Source organism: Mustela erminea, chromosome 12, assembly GCF_009829155.1.
Source record: "Mustela erminea isolate mMusErm1 chromosome 12, mMusErm1.Pri, whole genome shotgun sequence".
In the NCBI taxonomy this organism is placed as follows: domain Eukaryota; kingdom Metazoa; phylum Chordata; class Mammalia; order Carnivora; family Mustelidae; genus Mustela; species Mustela erminea.
This window is the reverse complement of record NC_045625.1, coordinates 11,066,852-11,092,771: the sequence shown is the minus strand read 5'-3', so window position 1 is coordinate 11,092,771 and position 25,920 is coordinate 11,066,852. Positions and strand designations below refer to the sequence as shown.

Below are 25,920 nucleotides of genomic sequence, written 5' to 3'. Positions count from 1 at the left end.
ATTGAAGCACCATGAGGACACAGATACTTCCACTGGCCCTCTCTGGGGAAAGGGCATAAGGAAGAACAGTGACAAAGGCTTTGACAAAGGCTCATTTTGTGGCAGGCCCAATGCTAGGTGGTTCACATTTTCTGAGGCCTTTTAACTGTCACAAAAACTCTATAAGCTTTACAGTCATCCCCAAGTCCCAGGAGTGGAAAGGGTTTCACACAGATGAAGCTGACTAAGTTAACATGCTCAGGTCACACAGCTAGGAAGAGAGATCTTTACTCTCCAACATTATTTTTTTTTTCTTGTATTTTCTTTTCTTTTCTTTGTTTAAGCAGTAGAAGCTGTGGTCTAAAGCTCTGGGCCCCAGGAACTCTGATGTACAGCTCGGCCCTTACGACACCCACATTCAACCCATCCCCTTTCATTTACCAAAAGCTACTTGCCCATCTCTCTTTTGGACCTTGTCATTCTTGGGTATGGAATACAGTATACGGCCTGGTGTTAACATGTTAACATTTCCCTTAGCCACTAAGTAGGAAGGTCACACTTTTAGTTGGATTCCATTTTCCATAGAAACCCAGTTAGTGAGTCAAGGCTCAGAGGCTCTGGCCAGAAGTCCTAATTCCATGGGCACAGGAGCAGAGAGGGTAAGGGAGACGTGCTTACTGGGTGTGCACACTGGTATGGGGAGGAAGGGATAGGTAAAGATAGAGAAAGGAAAAGTCCACCGTCTGGGAGCACCTCTCCACAGACTATATAAGTATGAGATGATGTTTCTTTCTTTCTTCCTTTTAAGATTTTATTTATTTATTTGACAGAGAGAGAGATCACAAATAGGCAGAGAGGCAGGCAGAGAGAGTGGGGGAAGCAGGCTCCCTGCTGAGCAGAGAGCCTGATGTGGGGCTCAATCCTAGGACCCTGAGACCATGATCTGAGCAGAAGGCAAAGGCTTAACCCACTGAGCCACCCAGGCGCCCCTGAGATGATGTTTCTAATCACGATATTCACCCGCTGCTGGAATCCACTTCCACTTTTCTCCTGTTCACCCACCACTCCCAATCTCATTTAACCCCCTTCTCCTCTCAAATATCAAAGCTCATTCCCTTAGAGTCTAGAACTTCAGAACTGTTGTCTTTATCCCAGTGGGCCTCAGTTAATTAGAAAGACCCTACAATTCCAAAACTGGAATGCTTGTGGGTGTGAAAGACAACATATCATGCCAGGGCAAAAGACATACAGTAGGACATATGGTCACCTTACCCATATAAGGGACCAATGTATTAGCTGCCCTCTGAGGCACTGCAGATGACTGTGCAGATGTGCGCTGCCCGAGGATGCCCAGCCAGCCAGCGGGGGCTGAAATCTGCTAAGCCGCACACCTGGGTCAGGGGTGGTGGCAGTGGGAGGAGGGAGATGCCTTTTCCTAATTCATCCCAGAGCACTGCATTGCCTAGTGTTGGGGCTGGACCATCCCAATGGCTGCTAAGCCAGAGTCTGCTAATGCCCTAGAAATGGACAATTACAATATAGAATATATAATAATATAATATTAAACTAGAAGCCCACTGGTATTTTATACTTTATCTCATTTAACTCATACTGAATTCTGCAAAGCGTATGTTATTGCTTTCACTTTATGTCCCTGGAGAAAAAGCAGGCTTAGAGAGGTGAGGTAAGGGGCCGAGGTGACAGCGAGGGCCGCCTCCCCAGCCATGCTTCTGTGGCACCACACTGTTGCTGCTTGTCATTAGACACCCTCGGCGAGACCTCTGCAGAGCCCTTGTCATGCGCCCAGCACCCCTTTGCCTGCCTGCCTTCCTCTACTGGGGTGTGGGCTCCTTCAGCGGCTCATCTGTTCGGCTCACCGCTTCCTGACGATCAGAACCCAAGGAAATGGCACTCGGTCAGCGCTCAGTAACGCTGGTCAATGCTTGTTCTCTCCAACAGCAGAACTATAGTACCAGAACCTGGTACTTTTGTAAACCTTCTGACATTCCGCCAAGCAGGAGTGGGGCACTGAGCTAGACAGAAGCCTCCCACGGCTGAAAATGGTCTTAGGGGGTGTCATTCTGGGTCCCTCCCACTGAATACACCTAGAAGCCTCAAACTGCTTTTGCTACTGAGTTTTCCAAGCTACCAGGGGCTAGCCCACAAACCTCTCAATCCACGCACCAGCACTTCCCGAGGGCTCACTCTGGGCTGAGAACCGCAGAGAAGGGATAAGACTGCCTCCTTGCAAGTTTATTCTGCTCTCCAAACCCCGACACTCACATTAATCCACTGCTTGGTCTACAGGGTAAAGAGCTATCAGCCAACAGCCTGGAGAATAACACAAGTCACTAGTGTTTCATGAAGCACAATCCCCACTTTTCAGATGAGAATATTAAGGCTCATGGTGAACGGTCCAGAGCTCCTTTGCTGTCTCATTTTTCAGTACAGGAGGTTAAACACCTCACAATGTGCTGGTAGGAAGTCACACAAACAGCCTCTATAACTATCTTTTTCACTTTTCTCCCTCGGTGTCGCTCACACAGATTCTTTCAGATTCGCCAACCCAGCTGAAAACAAAGTCTCACCATTCCCACCATAAGAATTGGCTTGCCTCAGTTTATGCGGCTACTATTTGGCTACTTTTTGTCTATGAAACTGGTAAGACAACTGGAAAGAAAACCTGCCGGCCCCTTCTCAGTAGCTCATGGGCTGTCACTTTGAAAGCAGAGACACCAGAAACGGAACCAGAGAAGGGGGTACAAGGAACTCTGTAACTCAGCAGGGGACTCTAGGCCTGGATGGCCAGTGCACCCCAGAGTTGCCTCTTCTGCCTCATCTGACCTTCTAAACAGCTCCAAACAGAAAGGGGGCAGGGGGCTTGGCCACTGGAGAGAAGCCTCTGAGGCTGGAAGGCTCAGCCAGAGGGATGTTGATTCTGGACCAGAATCGGGCGTTGTTTCTGTGTTCCCAGCAAGGCCCTAGCAAGCACAGACCAGCCCTTGTGGGCTCTCCATGGCCTGGGCTGGAACAGGCTTTTGATTTCTTCCCACTCCTGGCTGGAGGGCTTGCCGGTTAAGCTGTGTGGAGTGTTTACTTTTTCAACAATGGCAGCAGGCTGAAGAAGAGGAAAAAACCTGGCCCTTTTCTCTGACTTAGCAGGCCAGGGTCCCCTTAGTAACCAAGATGCCCAAGCACCAGGCTCCAGGCAGGAGCTGGGTCGGCACAGTTTCCTCTTACAGGACAATGCCGCCCTCCTGGCAGCAAGGCCTCTTCCAAAGGGGCTGGCGTAGACTCAAGGGCCTTCCTGAAGCTCAGTGTTCCCAAGGAGGGAATCGGAGGCCAGCTTGGCCGGATGGTGCCTTATCCCTGAAAGGCTCAAGGAAACAGGAGCAGTGAAGAAAGCCAACCGCCACTCCCCCTCCCCACTGCCCCCCTGCCCCAACAAAAACCCAACCCCACAAAAACCTCCAAACTACGGGGGTGGCGGTGGGAAGTGCTGGTGGAGGAGGAAGCTGGACCAGGACTGGATGCCAGCTCATTTAATCCCAGCCACGCTAACGGAGACAGGATCATCTCTGTGGTAGGGATGAGAAAATGAGGCTTGGAGACATCAGAGAAACTGCCCCAGATCACACAGCTAGTGAGCGGCAGAGCTGACTTTTGGATCCACTCTTGACTCAAAGCCTAACTATTTCTGAAGACATCCCAAATCCAATTGCTCGGACCTCAGAACAAGTACCTGTAGGGTGTGAAGCTAGAGGAACACTCTCGGGGCCAGCTTTCTCGGACACAAAATAAGCACTTGCCTTTTGTATCATAAAAATCACATATGCCTGTTAAAAATAAAAGAAGGGATGGGGCACCTGGGTGGCTCAGTGGGTAAAGCCTCTGCCTTTGGCTCAGGTTGTGATCTCAGGGTCCTGGGATCGAGCCCCACATCGGGCTCTCTGCTCAGCGGGGAAGCCTGCTTCCCCCCACCTCTCTCTGCCTGCCTCTCTGCCTACTTGTGATCTCTGTCGGTCAAATAAATAAATAAAATCTTAAAAATAAAAAAAGGGGATGGACAAGAAAGTTCAAAGGAGGAAATTATACTCGCTTTCATCCTTTCATTTGTAGACAATGTTTCGATGTCTCCTTCTATACCCCTTCACCCCAATCCCTACTTTTAAAAATATAGTTAAAATAATTCTTGTTTCTTTCTGATTTTCTCATTTATTACAATACAGGAATGCTCTATTTCATTAAAAACTTTGTGAAGACCATTACTAATTGCCACAAAATGTTCCATTTCATGGCAACAAAGTCAACCAAGCCCCTCCCGTTGGCTATTATCTCCAGTTTTTCAGCAATTTTTATATATAATATTATCACGAAATTTGTAGGCATAAAGCCTTGTGCTTTAGGATGGATTCCTAGAAGTGGAATTTACTTTCCACTTCTTAAAAAGTGTCCCTCTCAAATTCGACTTTGAGGGAGATATCTTTACTTCCAATTATTTTAAAGTCATTTTATCCACAGCTTGTGTTTCCTACTCTAAGTGAAGAAAAATCAGCAAAGACACGAGCAGATGTCAAAATAGTCCTCCAAAAACCCTACCCAATTAAAACACTTACTAGTACCGCAGCACACCGAGACAGCTCTCCGGTAGCTTGTCCCACCAACACATTCCCTCTCTTTTTAGTTACAACATATGCCAAAGCTCCTGCCAGCTGCAAACCCTCCCCCCACCAGACTCTATAGGCTTTTTCTCAGAATGAAAAAAAAAAAAATACTGACATGCACACCGACTTTCCAAATGGCATTTCTTGCACAGAGAAACACACAAAAATGGCATCTTCCCATAAATATTGTTAATCAAAAATGTCTTTCTCTTTATGCTTTGTCACAGACAGACTTAGCCTGACCCCAGCCTCTCAGGACAGGGAGGGAAACATCATCGTACAGGAGGTGGTCAGGGCAGCTGAGAGGTTTATAGACTCTAATACAGGCTTCACTAAAGGATCCCGCCTCTACCTTGAGGGCTACCTTAAGGCAATTCAGGTTTTCATCTATGAAATGGGGATCAAGACCGTTCCCCCTCACAGAGTTGCTGGGAGGGTTCGATAAGCAAGTGTATGTAAAGGAGTCAGCCTGATTCCCTGGACACCCGAACAGCCATTCAACAAACAGTGGCTCTCCTGTCCGTCAGTCCCCTTTCCTTCGATAGTTCCTGAGAGCTCGGTGGAGCCTGGCCAACCTCACTTCAGAGGGACTCAGTTAGCAGTAAGTTTGCCTTTCCCTGTGCTCCCCTGAGGTCAGTCCCACAACCAGAACAACATGCCAACGAGTTATTTACAGAGGTATCTGCTTCCTCTCCTAGTCTTCGGGCTTCTTGGAGGTAAAAAGACTTGTCTCTGCTCTGTCAGTTCCTACCCCAACACCTGGCTCATGGAAGGCAATTCCTGAATGAAATGAATGCCTGAATGGGGGGCAGCAGAGCAGAGCGGTGACGGGCACAGGATCTGGAAGCCAGTCCGTGAGTTCTAACACTCACCAACTGTGCCAGCTCGGGCATTTCACTCCATCTCTCTGTGCCCCAGAGTTGTCCTCTGGACACTGGGATGACAACAGTGCCTCCTTCACAGGCTTGTGATGAGGACTAAATGGGTTAACGTTTTTAAAGTAGTGCAGGGTTCCTGGCACAGGAGAAGCTCAAGATAAGGGAATTTTATTTTGTTAAATTGAAAAGAACAATCCTTTGAGGGTGGTGGGAATATTCTATATATTGTGGTGGCAGTGGGTTCATGAGTGTATGAAGCTATCACAATTCATTGAATTCTACGCTTCAAATGGATGGTTTGTCCATAAATTGTATCCCAATGAAGTTGATAAACATATTAATACTATGTCCAGAACATGGAATAAAATCACAGTAGATGGTAAAAAATTAACAACACAAGAATGGTGAATGGATATTACACGACAAGGTAATTAGTCCCTGGTACATTCAATTTGCAACTGAGTTTGGCTCCCTGCTTCTTTCCTTTCTTTGATCTAGCCCAGGATTTTTTTTTTAAACTTTGTTTTTCTTCTCATGCCTTCTTAAGATAAACATAAAAATCCAATGCCCCTAGAGACACTGATATAACTCCCTACACAAAAGTAGAGTCTGTTTGAGAATCACTCTACCTTTGGTGTTTCCCCTGTAAACCAAGACTTTATTGAGCCTTACTTTCTAAAACTGGTCATATGAAAACAATGGCTCTCCTCCCCTAATACATAAAATAGGGACACTAGTTCAAACCACACCAATACCCCTCCTCCCCCACAGATGGGAGTGATCCCGCCTGTCTAGGGAGGGGACTGGGCAGCTAGTGACAAAATGTAGGACTCAGAACCAGTCCATAAGATGAAGTGGAAGGGTCTGTACTGGCAGTGTGATCTCGGGAATTCAAGAAGCAGTCAGAAGCATGTAATGCTCCCCTGGTTTAGGAAGCTAGGAGCTAGATGTGGAGGAAAGCTGGTCCTAGACCTTGAGGAATAGATCAGCTTCCTCAGCTGAGTGCTGGGCCCCTATCTAGGCTGGGGGTCAGTGAGGCAGCATGCATGGAGTCAATGAGCCAGCAGGCCATACATCTTTTCTCTTGTCCTTCCAGAAGGACTGTCATCAGGGCAGAGCTGGGGCATGTTTGTCTCTCCTCTTCCAGTGCCCAGTGCGGTGCCTGACATAGGGCAAATGCTTATTAACTAGAGAATGAATGGGATATTGTGGCTGGATGCACTCTGCTGGGAGGCCGGCTTAGAAGCAGATGTCAACGTAAAGCCCACATGGACAAGTGAAGCCCAAAGTAAGCAAAATGGAGTTTGCTCAAGGAAGTGCAATGGGAATAAGAATGATGATGGCAGTGATAATAATCATGTGAAATTATCATGATTAATTAGTACAGAATTAATTCACGGTTGACATAGAAAGTAAGATAGGAGTTAACATGGGAGTTAAAACTGTGAGCTCTGGAACGAGACAGCCAGATTCAAGCCTTGCCTCTGTGACTGTGTAACCTCTAGCGATCTCTTTACTTCTGAGCCTCAGTTTTCTTATCTATAAAATGGGGATATTGGGGCACCTGGGTGGCTCAGTCCTTAAGTGGCTGCCTTAAGCTCAGGTCATGATCCCAGTATCCTGGGATCAAGCCCTGCATAGGGCTCCCTGCTTTGCAGGAAGCCTGCTTCTCCCTCTCCCATTCCCACTGCCTGTGTTCCCTCTCTCTGTCTCTCTCTGTCAAATAAATAAATACAATCTTTTAAAACAAATAAAAAAATAAATAAATTAATTAAATTAAATGGGGATATTACTACTTAGTGCACAGCTGGGTTGTGAGGGTTAAGTGATACAATGTGCAGATAAAATTTAACACAGTACCCGATTGCAGTAAGTGAACAATAAACTGGGCGGCGGGGGTGGGGGTGGGGGTGGCTATGGAAATTGAGTTTCTGTCCTTGCAATCTGAAAGTTAGGCCCACTAACATGGATTACAGTTCCAAGACTGTAAGAATTTAAACTGGTTTTCAGACCAAAGGCAGAAGCTGCTAAGACTCCACTATGACAATTTTGTGCTATTAAAACCGAAACCAGCACCAATCTAGTGTTCTTTTCCTAGCTATGTCCCGGGGTTGGAGCGCATTCTCTGGAGCCAGACTGCCCAAGTCTGAATTCCCAACTGTACCAGTTATGCATATGCTGTCTTGTGCAGCAGTTTCCTCATCTGTTCGATGAAATTAAAATAGTACTGATCCCTGCGGACAATAATGGTTATCCTTAGGTAAGAGGGCAAATGACTACAAGAGGACACCAGAGGGGCTTCTGGGGGACAGTTAGTATTTTGTTTCTCACTCTGGTGGTGGTCACATGGCTGACTGACCTTGTTGTGTGCACAGGATGAGTGTGCTTTGCCCTAGAAATCTTACACTTTAATAGTAGTATTGTAAACAAACAGTAAATGGCACGGACGTCACTTGATCGTCATGGTCATTGCATGAGTTAGAATATGTGGAAGAACTTAGGACCGTGTTTGCTACACAATAAGCACTGAGTATTGATTATTCTGAAAAACATTATAAGGGTAATTATTTTGACAAAAAGGATTCACTCTAGAATGTATTGCATGGTCAGAAAATCTGTCTGCAAAGGAAGACACCTCCAGGGCACATGGTATTTCTTCAGTCTGTCCTGCTGCCTCTCCAGTGAAGATCAAAACAGAAACATTGCCTGGGCACCTTCTGAGAGACCCTTGTGATCCTGTGTCAGCTGGGTTTCAGGGAGCAGCAGGACGGAGCAGAAGGAGTGTGAGTCAGATGGACAGGGCCTTGGGTTTTACCTTCTTTAATTCTTACTCATAGGACCCCGGGCAAGTTATTTAAATCTAGCTGAACCCGTCTCCTCATCTACATAATGGGGCCATCACTACATACTATATAGTATTGTGAAAAGATTAAGTAATAGGAAAATAAAATAGAAATAGTTAACTCAGCACCTATGTGGCCATGTTCCGTCCCATCTGCCCAGGGCACTGGCCTTGACTGCAGGCAGGCCTTCTCCCTGCTGGAGTGACCTGTTGAGGCCTGCAAGCCTGGTCTCCTCTCCTGTGGCTGAGGCAGCACCTCTGAGACCAGCAACGAGACCGCAAAGGAAAGCGGTCGGGTCCAAGACCGACTCCGGGCAAGGACACTCTGTTTCAAGAGAACGTAGCATGTTCCCAAGTCAGAGTGTTGTCACATGCACAACATGCTTTGCTGCCTCAAAGAAAATCCAGTCTCTGTCCCTCTGTGAGAGAGGCCAACTGATATGGCTCCCAACATTAGGTCTCTCTTCACTCTGACTTCTCAGCAGCTGTTTTTATTTTGAAAGATGGAGAACATGGCTCTTCCATCTTAATAATGTGTTAATCCAAATTTTATGTTGCACGCTACTGCTCTGAGGCTAATTCTACTCCTGGTGGGCCAAGACACTGCAAGGCGGACTGGAACTGGGGTTTTACATGAGTACACCATCATCTTACGAACTCTTACAACAATAACAACATGATAGCCACTAGCCTGTGTGCTCCTCCCATACCCAACCCTTTATGAGTACCCTATCATATCATCCCCACCACACTCCTGTGGAGAGAAGGAGATTGAGGATCAGGGAGGTCAAATAGCTTGTCCAAAGTCCTCTGGCTTGGAAGCAGTGGAGCTGCACACTGAACCCAGTCGAACACCAACACCCCATGACCCAGTGCACCTTATGAACTGTCTGTGTGACACGTTGTTTCAATCAACAAACATACTGAGCAACTGTAACTTAACAGATGTTTGTTCAACACATACCAAAACAATTAAGCCCTTCAGGAACTTGATGGTTGGCCCAGACCCCATTAAAATTCCCAGGGGAGAGGGTTTTCTCCAGAATAGCATACCCATTTGATGGATGAAGAAACTGAGGCTAAAGAGAGTAAGCAGTCTGCCCGTGCTCTTTACAATCGGTGTTTGTCAGAGAAAGGGATTTGAATCTCGGTTCCACGTGCCAATGTTCTTTCCACTATACGGCACATAGAAAATGTGCCCAAATGCATGCGCATACATATAAGCACATAACAAAGAACAGCATGGGAGCTGGTGGCCTCCTAGGAAGAAAGGAAAGAGAAATAAGAGGGAAAGTGGAAAGGATGAGAAGAGGAAAGGCAAATCTTCAGGTTTTCTAAACTCTTTATTCCCTCCTGAAATCTTGGATCCACGCAGAGGGAACAGTGACATTTTCCTTCCCTTCCTCAGGCCCCAAAGGTCACTGAGCTGCCAAGCAGTTGATAAACGTAGTGGTTTTTCCTTTGGAGCCAGGAGTCACTGATTTGCTCCTTCCTGCTCCGCAAAATTAAAAATCTAAACCCGACAGTTCAGAGGACCCCTGAAACCGCCGCTGGAATTTCCCAGTGTGCTTTAAACAGAAACAGAAGCTTGACAAGCGAGGGAAGTGGTACAAGCGCCTCCCAGGTCAGGCCAAATCCACTCCTCGCAAGGTAATCAGCACCGACTCTCGAGTCCAGGGATTTTCGACCCAGGTCGGCATGGAGCGGTTTCTCCAATGGGCGATTTTTCCTTTCCTGATTTTTCTCTACTGGATGTTCCTTCAGTCATTCACCCCTTCAGTTGGTCATGCGTCAGTCGGTCATTAAGGCCAACTTGATGCTAGCTTTTAAGGCCAGTCAGCCACGTAATGAAACGTGATCCCTGAAGTGAAGAAGCTCGGCCTCCTGACGGGTAGGGCATGGATAGGGAGCGGTGGGGTAAGCTCTACCCAGCTGGCCTAAGAAAAGGCACAGGAACGTACGGTAGAAGAGAACATCTCCCTTTGCACGGAACTTGCTCGATTCCCTCCACTGGATGATCCAGGGTCCAAGGTCAGAAAATCCCAAGGCTGGAGTCCCGGCTCTTTCACTCACTAGCCAGGTAGCTTTAGGCAAGGCACTTTACCTTCTCGGGCATTCGCTTCTCTGTGAGATGGGAGTCCCCGTCCTTACCTTCAGGACTTTTGAGAAGATGAAAGCTTAAGTAGGGCCTGTGTTTCCTAGAGGGCCAGCTACACGGTCAACTACATGGCCTCCCTGAGAGCCGGGTTCTTCCCTCCCCGAGCCTGCCCTTGTGGTGGTGGTGTTCTGCCTCAGACTGGAGCGGGTTCCCCAGGCTGGAGACTCAGCTTCCTCATGTGTCACAAACAAAAAGATGAAGAAGGTCTGTGGTAAGGCACAAAGGAAGGATGAAGAGGTAGAGCACTTGGTGAGATGTGAAGATGGCCCAGACTTAGGTCACCATGGTCCCCTCCATCCCACAAGACCATGCTCTTCTATAAAACCTTCCTGATTACTCCTGCCCCACGGCGAGTTGCCTTCTGGAAGTCCTAAGCGCCAAGCGCAGTGGATCATATATGACCGGGCCCATAAAAACCAAAACCAAAAACAAACAAAAGACTTGTTTAGTGATGTTTCCAACTATTTCATGTATCGCTGTCACGTTTCCTTGAACCATTCTAAAGTTCCTATCTTCACAGAAACTGCAATAACACTATGGTCGTCTATAAAGTACCACAGGGTTATTAAATACTATCATTTTAAAATGCATTTTTTCATCTGATCCTCAAAGCAACCTCACAGAACAGGCATTATTAATCCCATTTTACAGACAAGAAGACTGAAGCATTCACACCAGGTCCCTGTAGTAACAGGGCTAGGACAAGAGCTCAGTTCTGCCCGAGCCCAAAGCGTGGTGGTCTCCCTCTCCTATCTGTGTAGCCCCTCTACTTTCCCAGCTGAGTATCAAGGACAGTGATTAGGTGACAGATTTATTTTGTAACCTCTGGATAGACTTATCAGCGGCTAGTTGCGGAACAGCAAACAGACCCTAAACCTGGACCAGTATCATATTTTTCTTTTGTATATACAACAACACTTCACACAAAGAAACAACTTGGTTTGAGTTCTGGTTCTGTAATTATTATCTATGTGACTTTGGACAAGTTACTTAACCTCCCTGTGCCCAACTTCCATCATGTATAAAACCGGGCCTCCACCACCGGAGCACAGGCTTGCTGTGAAAATTCAGTAATGTGTGGACTGTGGCTGGCAGGATTTCGGAAACAGTATCCATCCAATTTGAAACGGTGAAACTTGAATGTAAGGGTTTCACTGGAGGTAGAAGGGGATGTCGATTCCCTGGTCCCAAAATGGTTTGGGGTCACCCTCCATAAAATAGGGCCTCATTCCTCCCACACAACTGCCAACTTGCCATCATCCATTCATCACTAGGCACAGAGAACCCGGACTCCCATCTCCACCTGTCTTTTATTTGAAATGTCAATTTTTAAAGAGTGGAGAGGTTGGAAACCCAATTTAACAAGCACGCTGAAACATTGTTTATTGCCCCCATAAACATGGCTTAGTGAGAATTACGGACTTAATCAGAGTGAACTTATCTCACGGTGAAAAGGAACACTTTAAATTTCAGAAATGGCACCTTCACTGTGAAAATCTCTTAACTTTTCAAACAAACTACAGGGGGTCTTAAACAGATGGGCAGTAAAGGGGCAGCCATTACTGTGATTTGTCTTGCCCAAGCGCCAAGGAACCCTAAAGGTCCATAACAACTTTAAGATCTAGGAAAAGTGTTTGGAAAATCATATTCAGGAGACACGTCTCTAAAAACACCCATAAGGTCTGCGGAGTAAGAAATAATTTCTGTACAGCGGCTAGGGGCCGCCCCAAGAGGATGGGCCTGGTGTCATCAGAACGGGCTACTTAATGAAGCAGCCGCACCGAGAAAGCACCCCACGCCTCCGCTGTGTAAGAGTATGCATTTAGCAAGATGTAATATTTTGGTGACCTGCTTTTCAGAAATGAGGTGTCACATAAATCACGAAGGCGGCTCAATGGTTTGTGTGAGTGTGTGTTTTAAGCTATTCCAGAGGATGAGGTGCTGTGAACCCCAACTTCCCAACCTGAAGCTTCATTAGGGCTGCTCTGATCCTTCCAGGAAAGGTTTTCATAAAGACGCCCCATTTTGCTGAGAATCTATCAGCCTGGCTGCCAGAGGCAGGAAAGGCAACAGATATAAAATTTTATTATTTCAATGCCCCAGTAGCAGCCAGGAGGACTTAATGAAATCGCCAAGATTTACAATCTGAAATAGCTATTGCACAGACAGATATGGTTAAGGGAGCTGCGCCCTCTGACCTTTCAACCCTTTGATCCTCACACAGCAGGTGGCCTGGAGCCCCCTCCTGGGCATCTTCCCTCTCTTCCGACACTGCCGAACCTTGATGTGCAATAAGCCTGACCCTACACAGGTGACTCTCGTGGTGCTTATCACTGGCAGCTGCTGCTAATGGAATGGCCCAAATCACTTGGCCTCGAGATTCTAACTCCGAGATGGGGGAAGAGGAGTCTGCCGCGTGGTGTCCAAGTGGTGCCGAAACGATGCTCAATAATTCAGCCCCAAGTCCAGTTGTTCGGCAATGCTTAACAATGTCATTACAAAAAAGCTGTCCTAGAAATGGAACTATGTCTCCTCCGATTTATACTTTGAGTTGGGGAAAAAAAAAATCACCTTTTAAAAATAAATCACAAATCTCAGAAAAAAAAAAAAAAATCAACCCCGAAGTCCCAAATGCATCTCTCAGAACTTCCCTAAAACCATGTGCAGCAAATTTATACCAATGAAAATCAAAACAATTTTTGGAAACCTAAAATTGACTGTTTTCAGTTCCATGAAATTTCATTTAAAAAGCCCCATATGCCAAAATGTCCAAATTCTCTTATTTTTAAAAATTGGGATGACTTCCAAACTCATAGCTATCTTTTTCTTCCTTTTTTTTTCTTTTAAAGCTAGGGATGGGTAATGTGCATATGTACTTATCAAGCTTCATAATTTAACCCATTCGGTCAGTACAAAATATTTGCAATAAAATGCTGCAGAGGCAGGATATAAATTTATTACCAATAAATCATTCAAAAGCAATTGATGCCAAGGTTTAGCAGATATTACATTTGGTTAAAGACATGTCCAGAACCCTAGACAGCCCCAGCCTGCAGCTCTTAGTTTTTGTCAGATATCTGGGTTTATGGAGGGAAGGATTTTAGGCAGGACACATAAACCACTCTGTGGGATACTGATAACTTCCAAACACAAAAGCAAACTTTAGTGCCACTGTTGATCAAACTCAGGGAAAGCCCTGAGCCAGTGCCTTTATTTTTAACAAACATGGTATGGTGGCCCCACTCTACCTGCAAAGGCCAGAGCTCAGGTCATTAATGTCTGAATCCAAAGGCAAAGAAAACACTCAGACCTCTTGTAGCCTACATGGCAAAGCTCTGAAGTACTCAACTTTAAATTCATTTTGAAATCAGCTGAGAATCAAACAATATGTAAAGAGAGGTTTACAGACTCCAATTTTAGTCACACTTTTCTCTATGGGTGTTTAAGTTTAGTACAGAAAGCAGTTTATGGAGAAATCAGTTTAGCAGGGGGAAAAAAAAGGTACGGTTACTACATCGGAGTTTGACCACTTTGTACAAAATTATTACTAAGCTGTCTTCTTCAGAGACGCCCAGTGGAAATCCTTTATTAACAATAATCTCTCTATTGAGTGAGGGCAAACTAGTGGGCGTGGAGTTTTAGTCACATTCTTTCTGTCATCATGTAAAGGCAGGTGCCCCATTTCACAGATGGTAAGGCACACGCACACAGGAGTTCAGGGACTCGCCCACATCCCGTGCAGACAAATGGTGGAGCTGCCCGGAAAGCCAATGGTCCATCCATATCTTCCCCCAAGCAAAACAATAACACGCAATAATGTGTGCAGAAAATACCAGATTTCAGCCTGCTTACACACTGCCATGGCCCATTTAAAGGCCTTCCGAATCAATTATTTTAGGTCATTAAGAGGAAGTTTAATTTGGTTGACAAACACCCCTACTGCGGTGACCTCACCTATCAACAACAAATGTCTGATGGTCACAAGCCCGGACCATGAGTCTGTGGAGCACGGTGTTAAACAGAACCACATGTGCCTGGATTCCAAGTGGGATCTGCCTAGGCCAAGGGTACTGCTCTTCAATCATCACACGGCTGGTCTCTGAGCTCCCACAGGGGCCCCGCCCCTAATCACTTGCAAGGACTTTATGAAAAGAAGTCACCAGTCCCATGTGGCTGTGCTCGGTTAAAAGTGCCTTTGAGTTAATGTCAATTTAGAAAAAGTCACTCACTAAAAAATACAAAAGGAGGCTGGGAAAGGGGAACGTCAATCTTAGGTAGATGCCTTTGAACTACAGAATATTGATATACGTATAGTTGCTTCCATTTATTTGGCACCATGGGCCCGGTACCAATTCCCTCATTTACTGCTCATTAAAAACTCCTATGAAGTGGGGAATCAACCCATTTAAAAGTGAGGTGTCTGAGGTTTAGAGAGATAACACAACATCCTCTCTATAAAGTCTATACTCCCCTCACAGGGTGACCATTAGAAATGGTATGGTTCAAGGGCCTTGTACACTGGGAGGTCCTCATTCAATGGTTGATATCATTAAGTATTTCCAATAGGCATCTCTCTCTCTCTCTCTCTCTCTCTCTCTCTCTTTTTAAAGAGTTTATTTATTTATTTAATACATAGAGAGATTGCACAAGCAGGAGGGAGAGGGAAAAGCAGGCTTCCTGCAGAGCAGGGAGCCCAATGTGGGGCTCAATCGCAGGACTCTGGGATCATGGCCTGAGCCAAAGGCAGACGCTTAAAAGGCTGAGCCACCCAGGTGCCCCCCCCCCCTTAAAAACAGATTTACTTATTTATTTTAGAGAGAGAATGAGAGCACATGAGCAGGGGGCAGGGAGGGGCAGAGTGGGGGAGAGAATCCTCAAGCAGACTCCCCGCTGAGCGCACAGCTCCATCCCAGGATCCTGAGACCATGAAACCGAAATCAAGAGTCAGACGCTTAACCGACTGAGCCACCCAGGCGCCCCCTGAATAGTCATCTCTCCAGAGGACAACACAGTAATCCTGTGTGGAAAGGAGTCTTAACTATGGGATGCAGCAGAAATACCACAACTGACCTCTTGGTTCAACAAAGGAGCTTGTTTAAAGCCACCTTGACTTAAACTAGACATTAACTAGGGCTGGAATTTGAATCCAGGGCCACCTAGCTCTGGAGCCCAAGAGTCCTTTCCACTCTTGCTGCAGAGCCTCCTAGCGCGCCGCTCCTTTTCTTAATCTGACAGGATTTTGATTAGTTCAAGCTTCTCTTAGTAACAGTTTATAAACTAAATTTTCTTTGAAGTCAGTTTTCACATTGCTAAGCGGAACCTACATATAATGACTGGCTAAGTGATGATGGGAAAATTGGCAAACAAGAGCATCAATGATGGTTTCACATTTTCTACTGGGATTCTCCCTCATAAATTACTCAGTTTTGCTAATCTATAACAGAGGCTTATCTCATCTCACAAGAGAACATTTCAGTCACAACAAATTAGACTGAAAATGTACTGACTGCAAGAGATACTTAAATCAGCCAGAAGAACTTGCTCCCTTTGATTACATAAATTACTACCAGAGCTTTAAATTGTTTTATATTAACTAATTCCAACATTAGGGTAAGTGACATTTAAGAATCATCCTCATTTTAAAGTAGATGCTGTGTGGGGAGGAAAAGCACTTTCAGGGGAAACCCAACCGGTGGAAGGCAGGAGCTCCATCCGGCCCTAAGCTGAACAGAGCCTCTGAATTGTCACTGAATGCCGTGCTTGTGACAGGGACTCCGGTGTGGTGTTCCGCACGGTAACAGATAGCATGCTAAGGAAATCCCCGCAAAACCAAGCCATTTTTTTCTTTATATGATAAAGCAAGCACCAGCAAGTGTGCTGAACTTCCCTCCTCACTGCAAAGAATAATGTTAGGTAGAGTGTTTTAAAGAAGCTCTTCACATCCATTGTATCACTAAAATCTCACAAGTCCTTTAGCTAGGTGACACAGTCCTCATTTTACTGAAGAGAAAATGAAGTCATGGCGAGGCTAAGTCACACAGCCTCAGATACAGGTGCACTCAGACCTCTGCTCTGGAGGCACATGAGGCCACCAGAGGCGTCTCCCCGAGCCCCTCACCACAATGCCCAGTGCATGGCAGGGGGCCACCCTGAGAAGGAAAAGCTTGGGCAAAGCTGGGGCCTCTGCCCAGCACGGGATAGGGTGAGGCCGGAACCACATGGCCTGCTCAGATGGTGCTCAGAGCAGAGGCTCTGGGTCCTCACAAACCCCCCGCAGCAAAGGGATTCGATAGAAATGACTTTCCCTGAGCCTCAGCTTCCCCACTGGCAAATACGGATACCCCCCGCCTGGCAGGGGGATTTGGAGGAACTCTCGAAATTCAAAACAGGTGAAGTATCTGGCACAGCGTCTGGTGCTGAGCAAGGATTCAGAAGCTGTCTCAACCTTCCTATCTTGTTCCTTCTTATAAAGGAGGAAAGGGATGACTGAGCACTAACCAACAGGTCTTCATTGAATTTCTCAACTCCTGAGAGGATACATATACAAGCCACCACTTACATCTGAATATAATTATGGCTCCGAGTTTTGCATCAATCTCAGCATCAACAAGTGTGAACTACATCTTATTACCGTCTACCTGCGCAGTCCTGCGAAGAAGCAAAACGGCACAATGGTAAACAGGAAACACTCTTCTCCACTTGCTGTGAAACGGTGTAAAAATAAATTTATATGTCAAAAAAAATAAAAAATAAAAAAAAGCGAACAAAGGATTAAAGACTTTCTGTGCCCAGGGAAAAATGAAAAGAAAAACGAGTTAAAATTGTGTCAACTCATTTGACAAAAATTCGGGTTCTTTGAGATGGGTAGGAAAAAAGAAAGGTTATTTTTCTTTTCTGTAAATAAGTAAATCCTGTGATTTTTGTGTGTGTGAAAGCCTGCTATTTACACCCTGAGTCCCACTGCAGACAGAAATTGCTGCCTCTGGCTCCCACAGACCAGTAACTTGGTCCCTGGATGTGCCGGCCCAGTGCTGAGCCAAGCACCCAGTTCAACTGCAAAGTTAGGCTCCTAGGAGCTCCCGCCAGGCCTCCCCAGGTAAAGGATGGTGAGAAAGAGAAAGGAATGCTGTGACCTTGTCCTCGTGCCCTCATGTACCTATCACATGCTTTTTGACATTGCAGTGCTGGGAAAGATGGCCAGGGGCCTGTGAGCCTAGTTTCTGGGTCTCACTCCCCCCGTTTTTACTGCCTGAACTATCACTTAGTATACAATCCAAATTTATATCCTCAAACTGGGCTTAGAAAGAATATCTAATTCATAAAAAGTACTTGGAAACACGGAGGAAAAGACAAAACCTAGTAAAAGTGGTGCTTAAACCCCTGAAGAAAAGTCATCACCACAAACACCTCTGCCACGGCGTGGTGGCAAGGGAGCCATTCGGAAGCTTGGGTTTGGGACGCTAACACATCTGAATTTTATATATATGGTCGTGGTGTGTAATTTACTTAAGAATTACCTTGATCTTTATAAATATCAATTTACTTTATTAACATGGTTAAGCAGTTTCCAAGCATTTTATATGGAAGGACTGTGTTTCTAATGGCCCAGAAGGAGAAGGCCTGACCATGTCCCTCCCCTATTTACACACTCCAATGGCTCTCCATTGCCCTATAAAGTTCAAACTCTTTAACAAGGCTTACAAGGCCCTGGATAGCCTGGCCCTTGCCTGCGTACCTCAGCTCTCCTCTCTCCCTTCAGCTCTGTGTTCCTGTCAGATACTGAACTACTCAAACTTTCTGGAAAATTCCATGGTGTTCATTTTAAGGCTCTGTCGATGCCATTCCCAGTTTCCCTGGTTTCAGTTCAGGTCGTCGGAACTGAAGTTGGAAGCACAGCCCTCAAGGCTAGATGTGGTGTCTGCTCTTCCAGGCCCAGGGCATCCCAGATTCACTGTAATTACTTTCCACTTATCTGCATCTGCCCCAGACAAAACCCTGTGAAGGCGGGGATCATGTGACGTTCACCATTTCATACAGAACTCGTCACACGATGCAGTGCCTGTGTATGCAGAAGGCTCTCGAAACATTCTTGTAGAAGGGGATACAGACAGCATTTTAACCATAGGCCAGGCCCTAGGATGTGATGGACACATACAGGACTCCCTTCTTTAATCCTTACCACAATCCTAAAAGATGGATACTAAGGACTATTACAGATGAAGAAAGTAGGATAGAGAGAGACAAAGTATCATGCCTAAAATTCTTGCAGCAGGGAGTGGTCCAGCAGGGGACAGACAGCGCCTTCGCATTCTCCAGGTGCTGCTCCCACCCCTAACTCGGTCCCTCTAGCACTGCAAACCGGGACACAACAGGGTGAGCACAAACCAATCTTGTGACACTCTCCTTGCCCAGATGGTGAGGACGATGAGCCTGGTAACCTAAGTGTCTCTGAAACAGAAGTCAAAGCCATCAGCTTAACAACGTGAATGACTTACAAGGCCATCGAGGAAATGAAAACAGTGATGGTCATTGATCTCTGTTGAATTCCATGTGCCAGGCTCTGTGCGAGGTACCTAATAAGCATCAGCTCACCGGATCCCCCAACAGTCCTCTCAGGGAGATATGGCCACTGCCCTCACTTGATACGTAAGACAACAGAGGATAAGAGGTCAATCACCGTTCCCAAGATCGCATAAGCAGGAAGGAGGGGAGCCGGCATCCGGAGCCCACATTCCAGCCACTATGTCTAGGTGCCCCTGTGTCTAGGTGGAGCAGCACCTACACGCCAGCCCGAGCCGCTGTCTGGAACTGTACCAGGCCTATCGCCTTTCCTACTTCCTTCCTGAGCATTCTGCCGGCAGGAGTGATACATACATGATCTCCTGCATCCATCCCTCCCGTCGCTCTGAGGCCTGGACACAAAGCATTGTTTGCGAGGCTTGGAAAGGGAAGTCTTCATTTGTCAAATAGGAGAAGCACCATCGACCAGATGTGACCTGGCACCTGCTACCAGCCATGGCACAGAACAGGGGCGGCAGAAACGTCTCCTGAACTGAACCGAGGTTGAGAGAAATAAAAGGGAACAGCCACTGTGTAATCTGGCCACGTTTCGGTACTTCTTAGCTGCCAGCTAACAAGATCATTCTCTCCAAGAAGAAACTAGGTCTATGCCAATAGCCTTGGCTATCCTGCTAACTTACCACTAGCCTCAAATTAATGTTTGCTTAAATGACAGAAAGAATATAAAAAGGCAGAAGGAGGGGTAAGAATCAGGATCAACTAAAAACTTGTCACTTTAGAAGGAAGGCAGTCTCTTTAAGGGGATGAGGTTACCATTTGACACACAGCAAGGGCACCCTGGTAGACCACGGAGACCAGAATGAGGTCTTTCCCCAAAATAACCTTTTTTCAGATGAGAACACTAGGTTATAATTTATATTTCCTTTTGTGCAACAAATTTGAGTGTCATAAAAATGGTTAAAAAGTCTTCCTATGGTAGCTTTTTCTAAACTTTTATGAACATCTGCCACATTCATTTGAAGTTTAAAAAATTCTGGCACATATGCAAAGGCATAATAAGGTGCCTATAGCTTTCAAGAAAAAATAACAAGACAGTCAAAAATAAGCCTTTTGCTGAATTGCCAGTAAGAAAACTAGTGTGCGAGAGGAGATGGGCCTTCCCGAGCTCCTTCCTTAAAGAGCTTTCCTTTGGCCCCAGGTACGAGCTCCTCCCCGAGCATTACAGCCCACAGTTCCTGGAAGAAATCTCAGGAAAGCATTTCTCTCCCTTGAAGGGCATAACAGAACCAGATAATCCCAATCAAAAGGAATGATTAGAGCACTTAGAGTCTGAGCTCAGATGCACGCGAGGAGACAGAGAGACTCAGTTCCATGAGTGGGTCGTTCGCAGCTGCCCAACACACCCGGGAAACACCACTTTGTCTGGAAAGTGGCTTAGCTGGCCTCCAGAACGGGGCGACAACTACTTCCGTTTTCCTTCTAGTGCTGACCACACAGGCTGCAGCATGGCAAACCCCTCCCCAATTTCAAACAGGTCTAAGATTTATCTTGCCTGGTACTTCCTGAACCTTCTCACTTAAAACCCTTCAAAGGCTGAGGAGAGCAGACTTGCACGCCATTCACCTAAACACCAAACGGTCTCAAATTTTCACTTCAAAATTTAGGTACATTTTGCATTGCATGTTTTACTACCAAAGGCCTTTTCAAAAATTCCTTATAGTCATATAAAAAGGGGAAAAAATGGTACTCCATCTTTCAGTAAAATTTTAGTGCTGGGTTCCCTGGAAACAGTGATGCCCAGTGGAGGCTCTAAGTGTGTTCTGAATTCCCGTTTTCCAAGCGTGCACTCAATACTTCTTTTCAGGAAGCACCTGTTCAGTGTCCCGCTAGGTGCTGACGACACCACACAAATGAAACACGGTCTTTGTTCTCACAGAACTCCTACTCCTAGGGATGACAGAGAGGACGGGGAAGCAAATAGCTATCATCCAGAGCAAGAGGCACAGGAAGTGAAAGATGACAACTGGGGGACTTTTGGAAAGAGCAGGCTTAGTGTTCAGGGATCACTGAGGGCACTGGCTAGCAAGGGACAGGGAGAGGACATGAGGCGTGACAGCGGTGGAGAAGGGGCAGAACACGGGAGGGTAGAGAGAGCTGGGCCACGAGGTACAGTGACGGGGCAGGAGGCAGGCCACCAAATGTCGGGACTGTGCCCTGAATTTCGTCTCCATCTTCATCCTTCCACAGCCAAGCTGATGTCTGGAACACAGAGGCTGTCATTTTGCTTGTCACGTGAATGAGGAAGGCTTCGTAAGAATCCAGCAAAGAAAAAGGTCAGCGAAGGCAGTGAGGAAGGAACTGGGTTAAGAGTCGGGTGAGAACTGTGGTCACTACTTTGAGAGAAAGAATGAGGAAGAGGATTACTCCATTGGGCTCTGCAGGTCCGGCCCTGGTGCCTTCGCAGGCCCTGGTGCCACTCAGGGACCCGGAGCACCAGAAGGCCTATGCATGCGTGCGTGCGTGCGTGCGAGCGTACGTGTCTGTGTGTGTGTGTGTGTGTGTGTGTGTGTGGATAATGCATTGTTTGGGGAAGACTGCATCTGAGGTATCGGCAGCACACCAGGTGACAGTCAACTGGCGCTTGAAACTTTGCATCTGAAGTTCACAGAAAGGGACCCGGTATGAGAATCACAGCCGAGTCCCTGACATTGCCTTGGTAGCTGAAGCAAAAGGCCTCAGGTGAGATGACTAGAGGGCATGTGGAGAAGAAAACCGAGCTAAGACTAGAAACGTGGACAATGCTGAAGGTAAAGGCACATGAAAAGGAGTCTGAAAAAGCCTGTGCTGGAACAGTCTGGAAGGCAGGAGGAGGGGCGGGAGAGAGCTGTGGACTCCGACAGACCAAATGGTCTTCAGATTCGTGTTTCAAACTCTGCAACAACTGGCATGAAAGGTCGATGAGAAAGGATTCACTTTTAATTTTTCGCACAGGAGCGTTGAATGCACCCCGAAACTTGACAAACAAAGGTAAAACACAGAAGAAATCTCTTCAATCTGATCTAAATACACCATCCAAGATAGTCCATAAACTGTGTACTGTATGTGCTCAGGGCTGGGTGATGACAAGGAGGAACTGTTAACAGAATGTAGGAGCCACATGGCCGTCCTGTCAAATTAGAAATTTGAGCAGATTTCTGTGGTCTATTTTGATCAAGATTCTCAATGTCAAACAAACAGGTTTTTCGATAACCAACTTGTTTCATTTTCGTAAGCACAATAGCACAGTGTGCAACAGTTAGTGAAGAAGCAGGTGGTCCTCGTCGACGTGAAATGAAGGGAACAGAAGAAGAGAAGTAGCACTTCCTTTAAGACATGCAAAGCATCATCACAGACGGACATGGCTCTAGATTTTCCCTCTGAGAGCGTATCTCCTGTGCAAAACAGGCAAGCCCCCCACCTCCCACCCCGTTTTGCTCTAGTACAAATTTAAGCTCTCTCTTGAGGAGGGAAAAGCTTAAGGTTCATGTCTACGAACCAATGGCACTTACAAAAGCACAGAAAAGTCCTTTAAAAGAACTGCTATCTAATTGGTACAGCCATGCAGAAAGCAATCTGGCACCAGATTCATAGCTTTGACCAAGCATTTCTACGTTGGGGGTTCTGTGCTAAGGAAGTAAGTCAAAATGCAGATAAAACCTTATGCATAAAGATGTTCACCGAAAGACTATTTATAACAGTGAAAAATGATAAACAACCTAAGTGTCCAACAATAATGGGGAAATGGTTAAGTTGCGGTATATCCAAATGGTGGACCGACAGGCCCCAAATTAAAAATTATTATTACTGAGAGTAGATTAAAAACACGTAGAAATCCCCATTCTACAATGTTAAGTGAAATAGACATAAAATTATATATATGTATGTATGTATATATGGATATACACATCAGTTATGCACATTCATACAAAATATATATTCACAGAATATAGACTAAGAGGAAGAATAGTGAAATGCTAACAGTAGTTGAATCTGGAAATAATGGTATTGTGGATAATTTTAACTTTCTTCTTTATACTTCCTTATATCACATCCTCTACAATGAAAATGTAATACTGTTCCAGTGATTTGGAATAAACATCATTTTGAAGAGCAAGCAACTTCCCTTCCCTGGTTCAAACCCTTGAAGAACCCCTTTCTCCTGCCTCTTTGAACCTCACTCTCTCACCCATGGAAATCGACAATCTCCAAGCAAAGTGGAAAAACACTGGAAACCAGAGCCCAGTGGAAAGGGGTCTCGGCGGACTGCTCAGCTCTGTGCACCTGGGAGGGGGCCGCGCAAGACGTGCTGCTCGGACATGCTCCCACGTGCAGAGCTGCGAATCCAGAGACCGGGTCTTTTCCACTGTCACAGAGCAAAACAAAGCTGCAAGTAGAGAGATCTGGGGAGGAAAGGCGCCAACTTACCTCCATTAAACTTAAATGGATTCCTATGAGGTAGGGCATGGGAGCACTGTGAAGAGAAACAGAGACACACAGCTGCTTTAATGTCTGTTGCTTCCGACAGAAAATTACAGATGGTTCACTATTTGGAGAAAAACTGTTTTAATAAACGTATGCACAGTTACATTTCCTTTCACAACAAAAATCCTAATGTGACATTTTGTTCCCAAGCCTAGAAACTTCCGAAGAATTTCAAAATGTGGGCAGCACGAGAAGAAGCACGGGTGGTGGGAAGAGCGCCGACCTTGGCGTTAATCCCTCAGGGGCAGCCCTGTGACTACACAGACTCAGTGGCTTTGTCTTTAAAATGGGACACTGGAATCAAATGGGCCCCTCGCGATCAGAATGCAAGAGACTACATGTCAAGTGATCAGTATAGTTCCTGGCACCAATGGAAATGATCACCGCCACAATCACAACAGAAAAGGCAGTTAACAGGGTTGAATGGAAGGCATAATGTGTTTCAGTGAAGGATGATTTTTTTTCTTTATTTGCTGTTTCCTTCTGCCATCAGGGATGTGATCTAACGGTCCATTCTGACTGGCCTAAGTATGTGGGGAACTTTGAGCAATCCTTTCCCCACCAAATGCACATATGCCATCCAATGGCGCCACAATCCACAAAGCCCCCTTCAACTGCTTCATTCACAGGGAGGGCAATGGTTGCTCCCTCAGTGACTGGGCAGGAGTAGAGAACCCAACTCCAAAGCTCTTAAAACCTGGGCATTATGCACTGATTTCCTTTGGTTTCAGGTATGTGTGTGTGTGTGTGTGTGTACGCTCACACACATTATCATTTATGATGCTACTTACCAATAAAGGGGCTAGGCGTTATATGAGGAACTTCAAATTCATCTTTCCTAATCCGCACAACAATGGCATAAGGCAGGTGTTATCCCCATTTTACAGAGGACCAGAAAAGCCCCAGAGAGCTTAAATCCCTTCTCTAACGCCACAAAACAAAGGGAGCAGCAAACCAGAGAGGACTCTGAAGTCTCTTCTTTTGGTGACTTCATAACATTGAACTTAAAGTCCCTGGGTCCACCTCCCATGACTACATTTCTTAGGGACGGTAAGGGAGGGAGGTCAACAAGTAGGAGGACGAGAACGAGTGGGCACCTTTTCCCCAGGTCTCTCCAGTAGTACATAACACATCCTATGAAAGGTGCAAGAGTATTTTGTGAGCCTCCGGCAAAGACACCGGGCTCTGATCAAGGTGACCAGGCGCCTTCCCTCTGGGGCAGCCAGGAGACAGCAGGTGGATCTACAAGAATGGCTTTCCTTGGGAACAGGGTGGGGGAAACCAGAGGGGTAAGAAGTAAGAACGCAGAGGTGTGTTTTCACTTGAATACTAAGGAGTTTGGGCGTCATCCTGAAAGCAATGGATAGGGAATGAAGGTTTTTAAACATCAGATGTGCATTTTTAAATTGCTCAAACATTTAAAAATAAGAGAGGGCACAATTCCCCCATCACCATTCAACAAATAACATTCTTCAAGCAAAAAATCCTTCCCCAGAATATAAAATGTCCTCCTTGCTACAGATCTCAGCAGTAATATATCTTGGGAGCCTGTAAAACAGACTTGAATATTAGCAGCACAGTTTGGGAACTATTCTTCTAGAAGACTTTTGTATTTGATAATAGCCAAAGAAAGAATTATACACACAACTGCAGTGAAAGTGAAGTTGTCTTTTCTTTGCTTTCTTCTTCTTCCTCTCTCCTTTTTAAAAAAGGTATCCGCTGTGCACATTCAGCTTCTCTTCGCTTCTAGGGGCAAGGAAATGCCCTATGATATTTTTTTCGCTTAAACTGTAAACCATTAGTTTAGCCGCCAGCTACACAAATGCTCAAACTTCCCAGTGTGCCGGGCTCTGCTGTCCAAGCTTTTTCCAGTGTACACTGAAATGAATGTGTTTCTAATTAAGTAGCTTCAGGAACACGACAGCTTCAATGTCAAAAATACAAAGTCTGAACCCTGGCAGGAAGTCTTAAGACTGCAAATGTCTCATCTAGTGGAACCTTGCCTAATGTAATGAAAGGAAGCAGGAAGAGTGCAGAATTCCAGAAAAATGGTCACTTATTAATTTGTCCAGAAGCACAGCCTAACACACAGAAGGGAGAAAAACTCTAATCCATAATATTTAACCAAATCTCATCAACTTTTCCAGCTTCTACATTTAATCATGCAACTGACAAAGGACGGTGAGTTTTAACTAGAATTTTAGAACTGAAATTTCAGCAAATGAGTTAATGTACAGAAAAAGGCCATTCAAACAACGCCAAGAAAAAGGTGAAAATAAATCCTGCAAAAGTCTCTATAACTGAAGCCTCTTACCTGAAAATGAAATGTTTTCTAGAATTTTAAATATGTAGGTTTTA

At 45.7% G+C, this 25,920-nt stretch overlaps 1 protein-coding gene across 7 annotated transcripts in view; it reads right to left on the bottom strand.

The window, feature by feature from the left end:
- The window catches only part of DENND1A (DENN domain containing 1A), a 492,434-nt gene that overhangs the window by 177,208 nt on the left and 289,306 nt on the right, over nt 1–25,920 (bottom strand). For all 7 annotated transcript variants that reach the window (XM_032307638.1, XM_032307635.1, XM_032307639.1 and 4 more), the window contains one exon: nt 23,506–23,551. In XM_032307638.1, the coding sequence (XP_032163529.1) occupies nt 23,506–23,551 (46 nt within the window). The remainder of the gene's footprint in view (nt 1–23,505; nt 23,552–25,920) is intronic.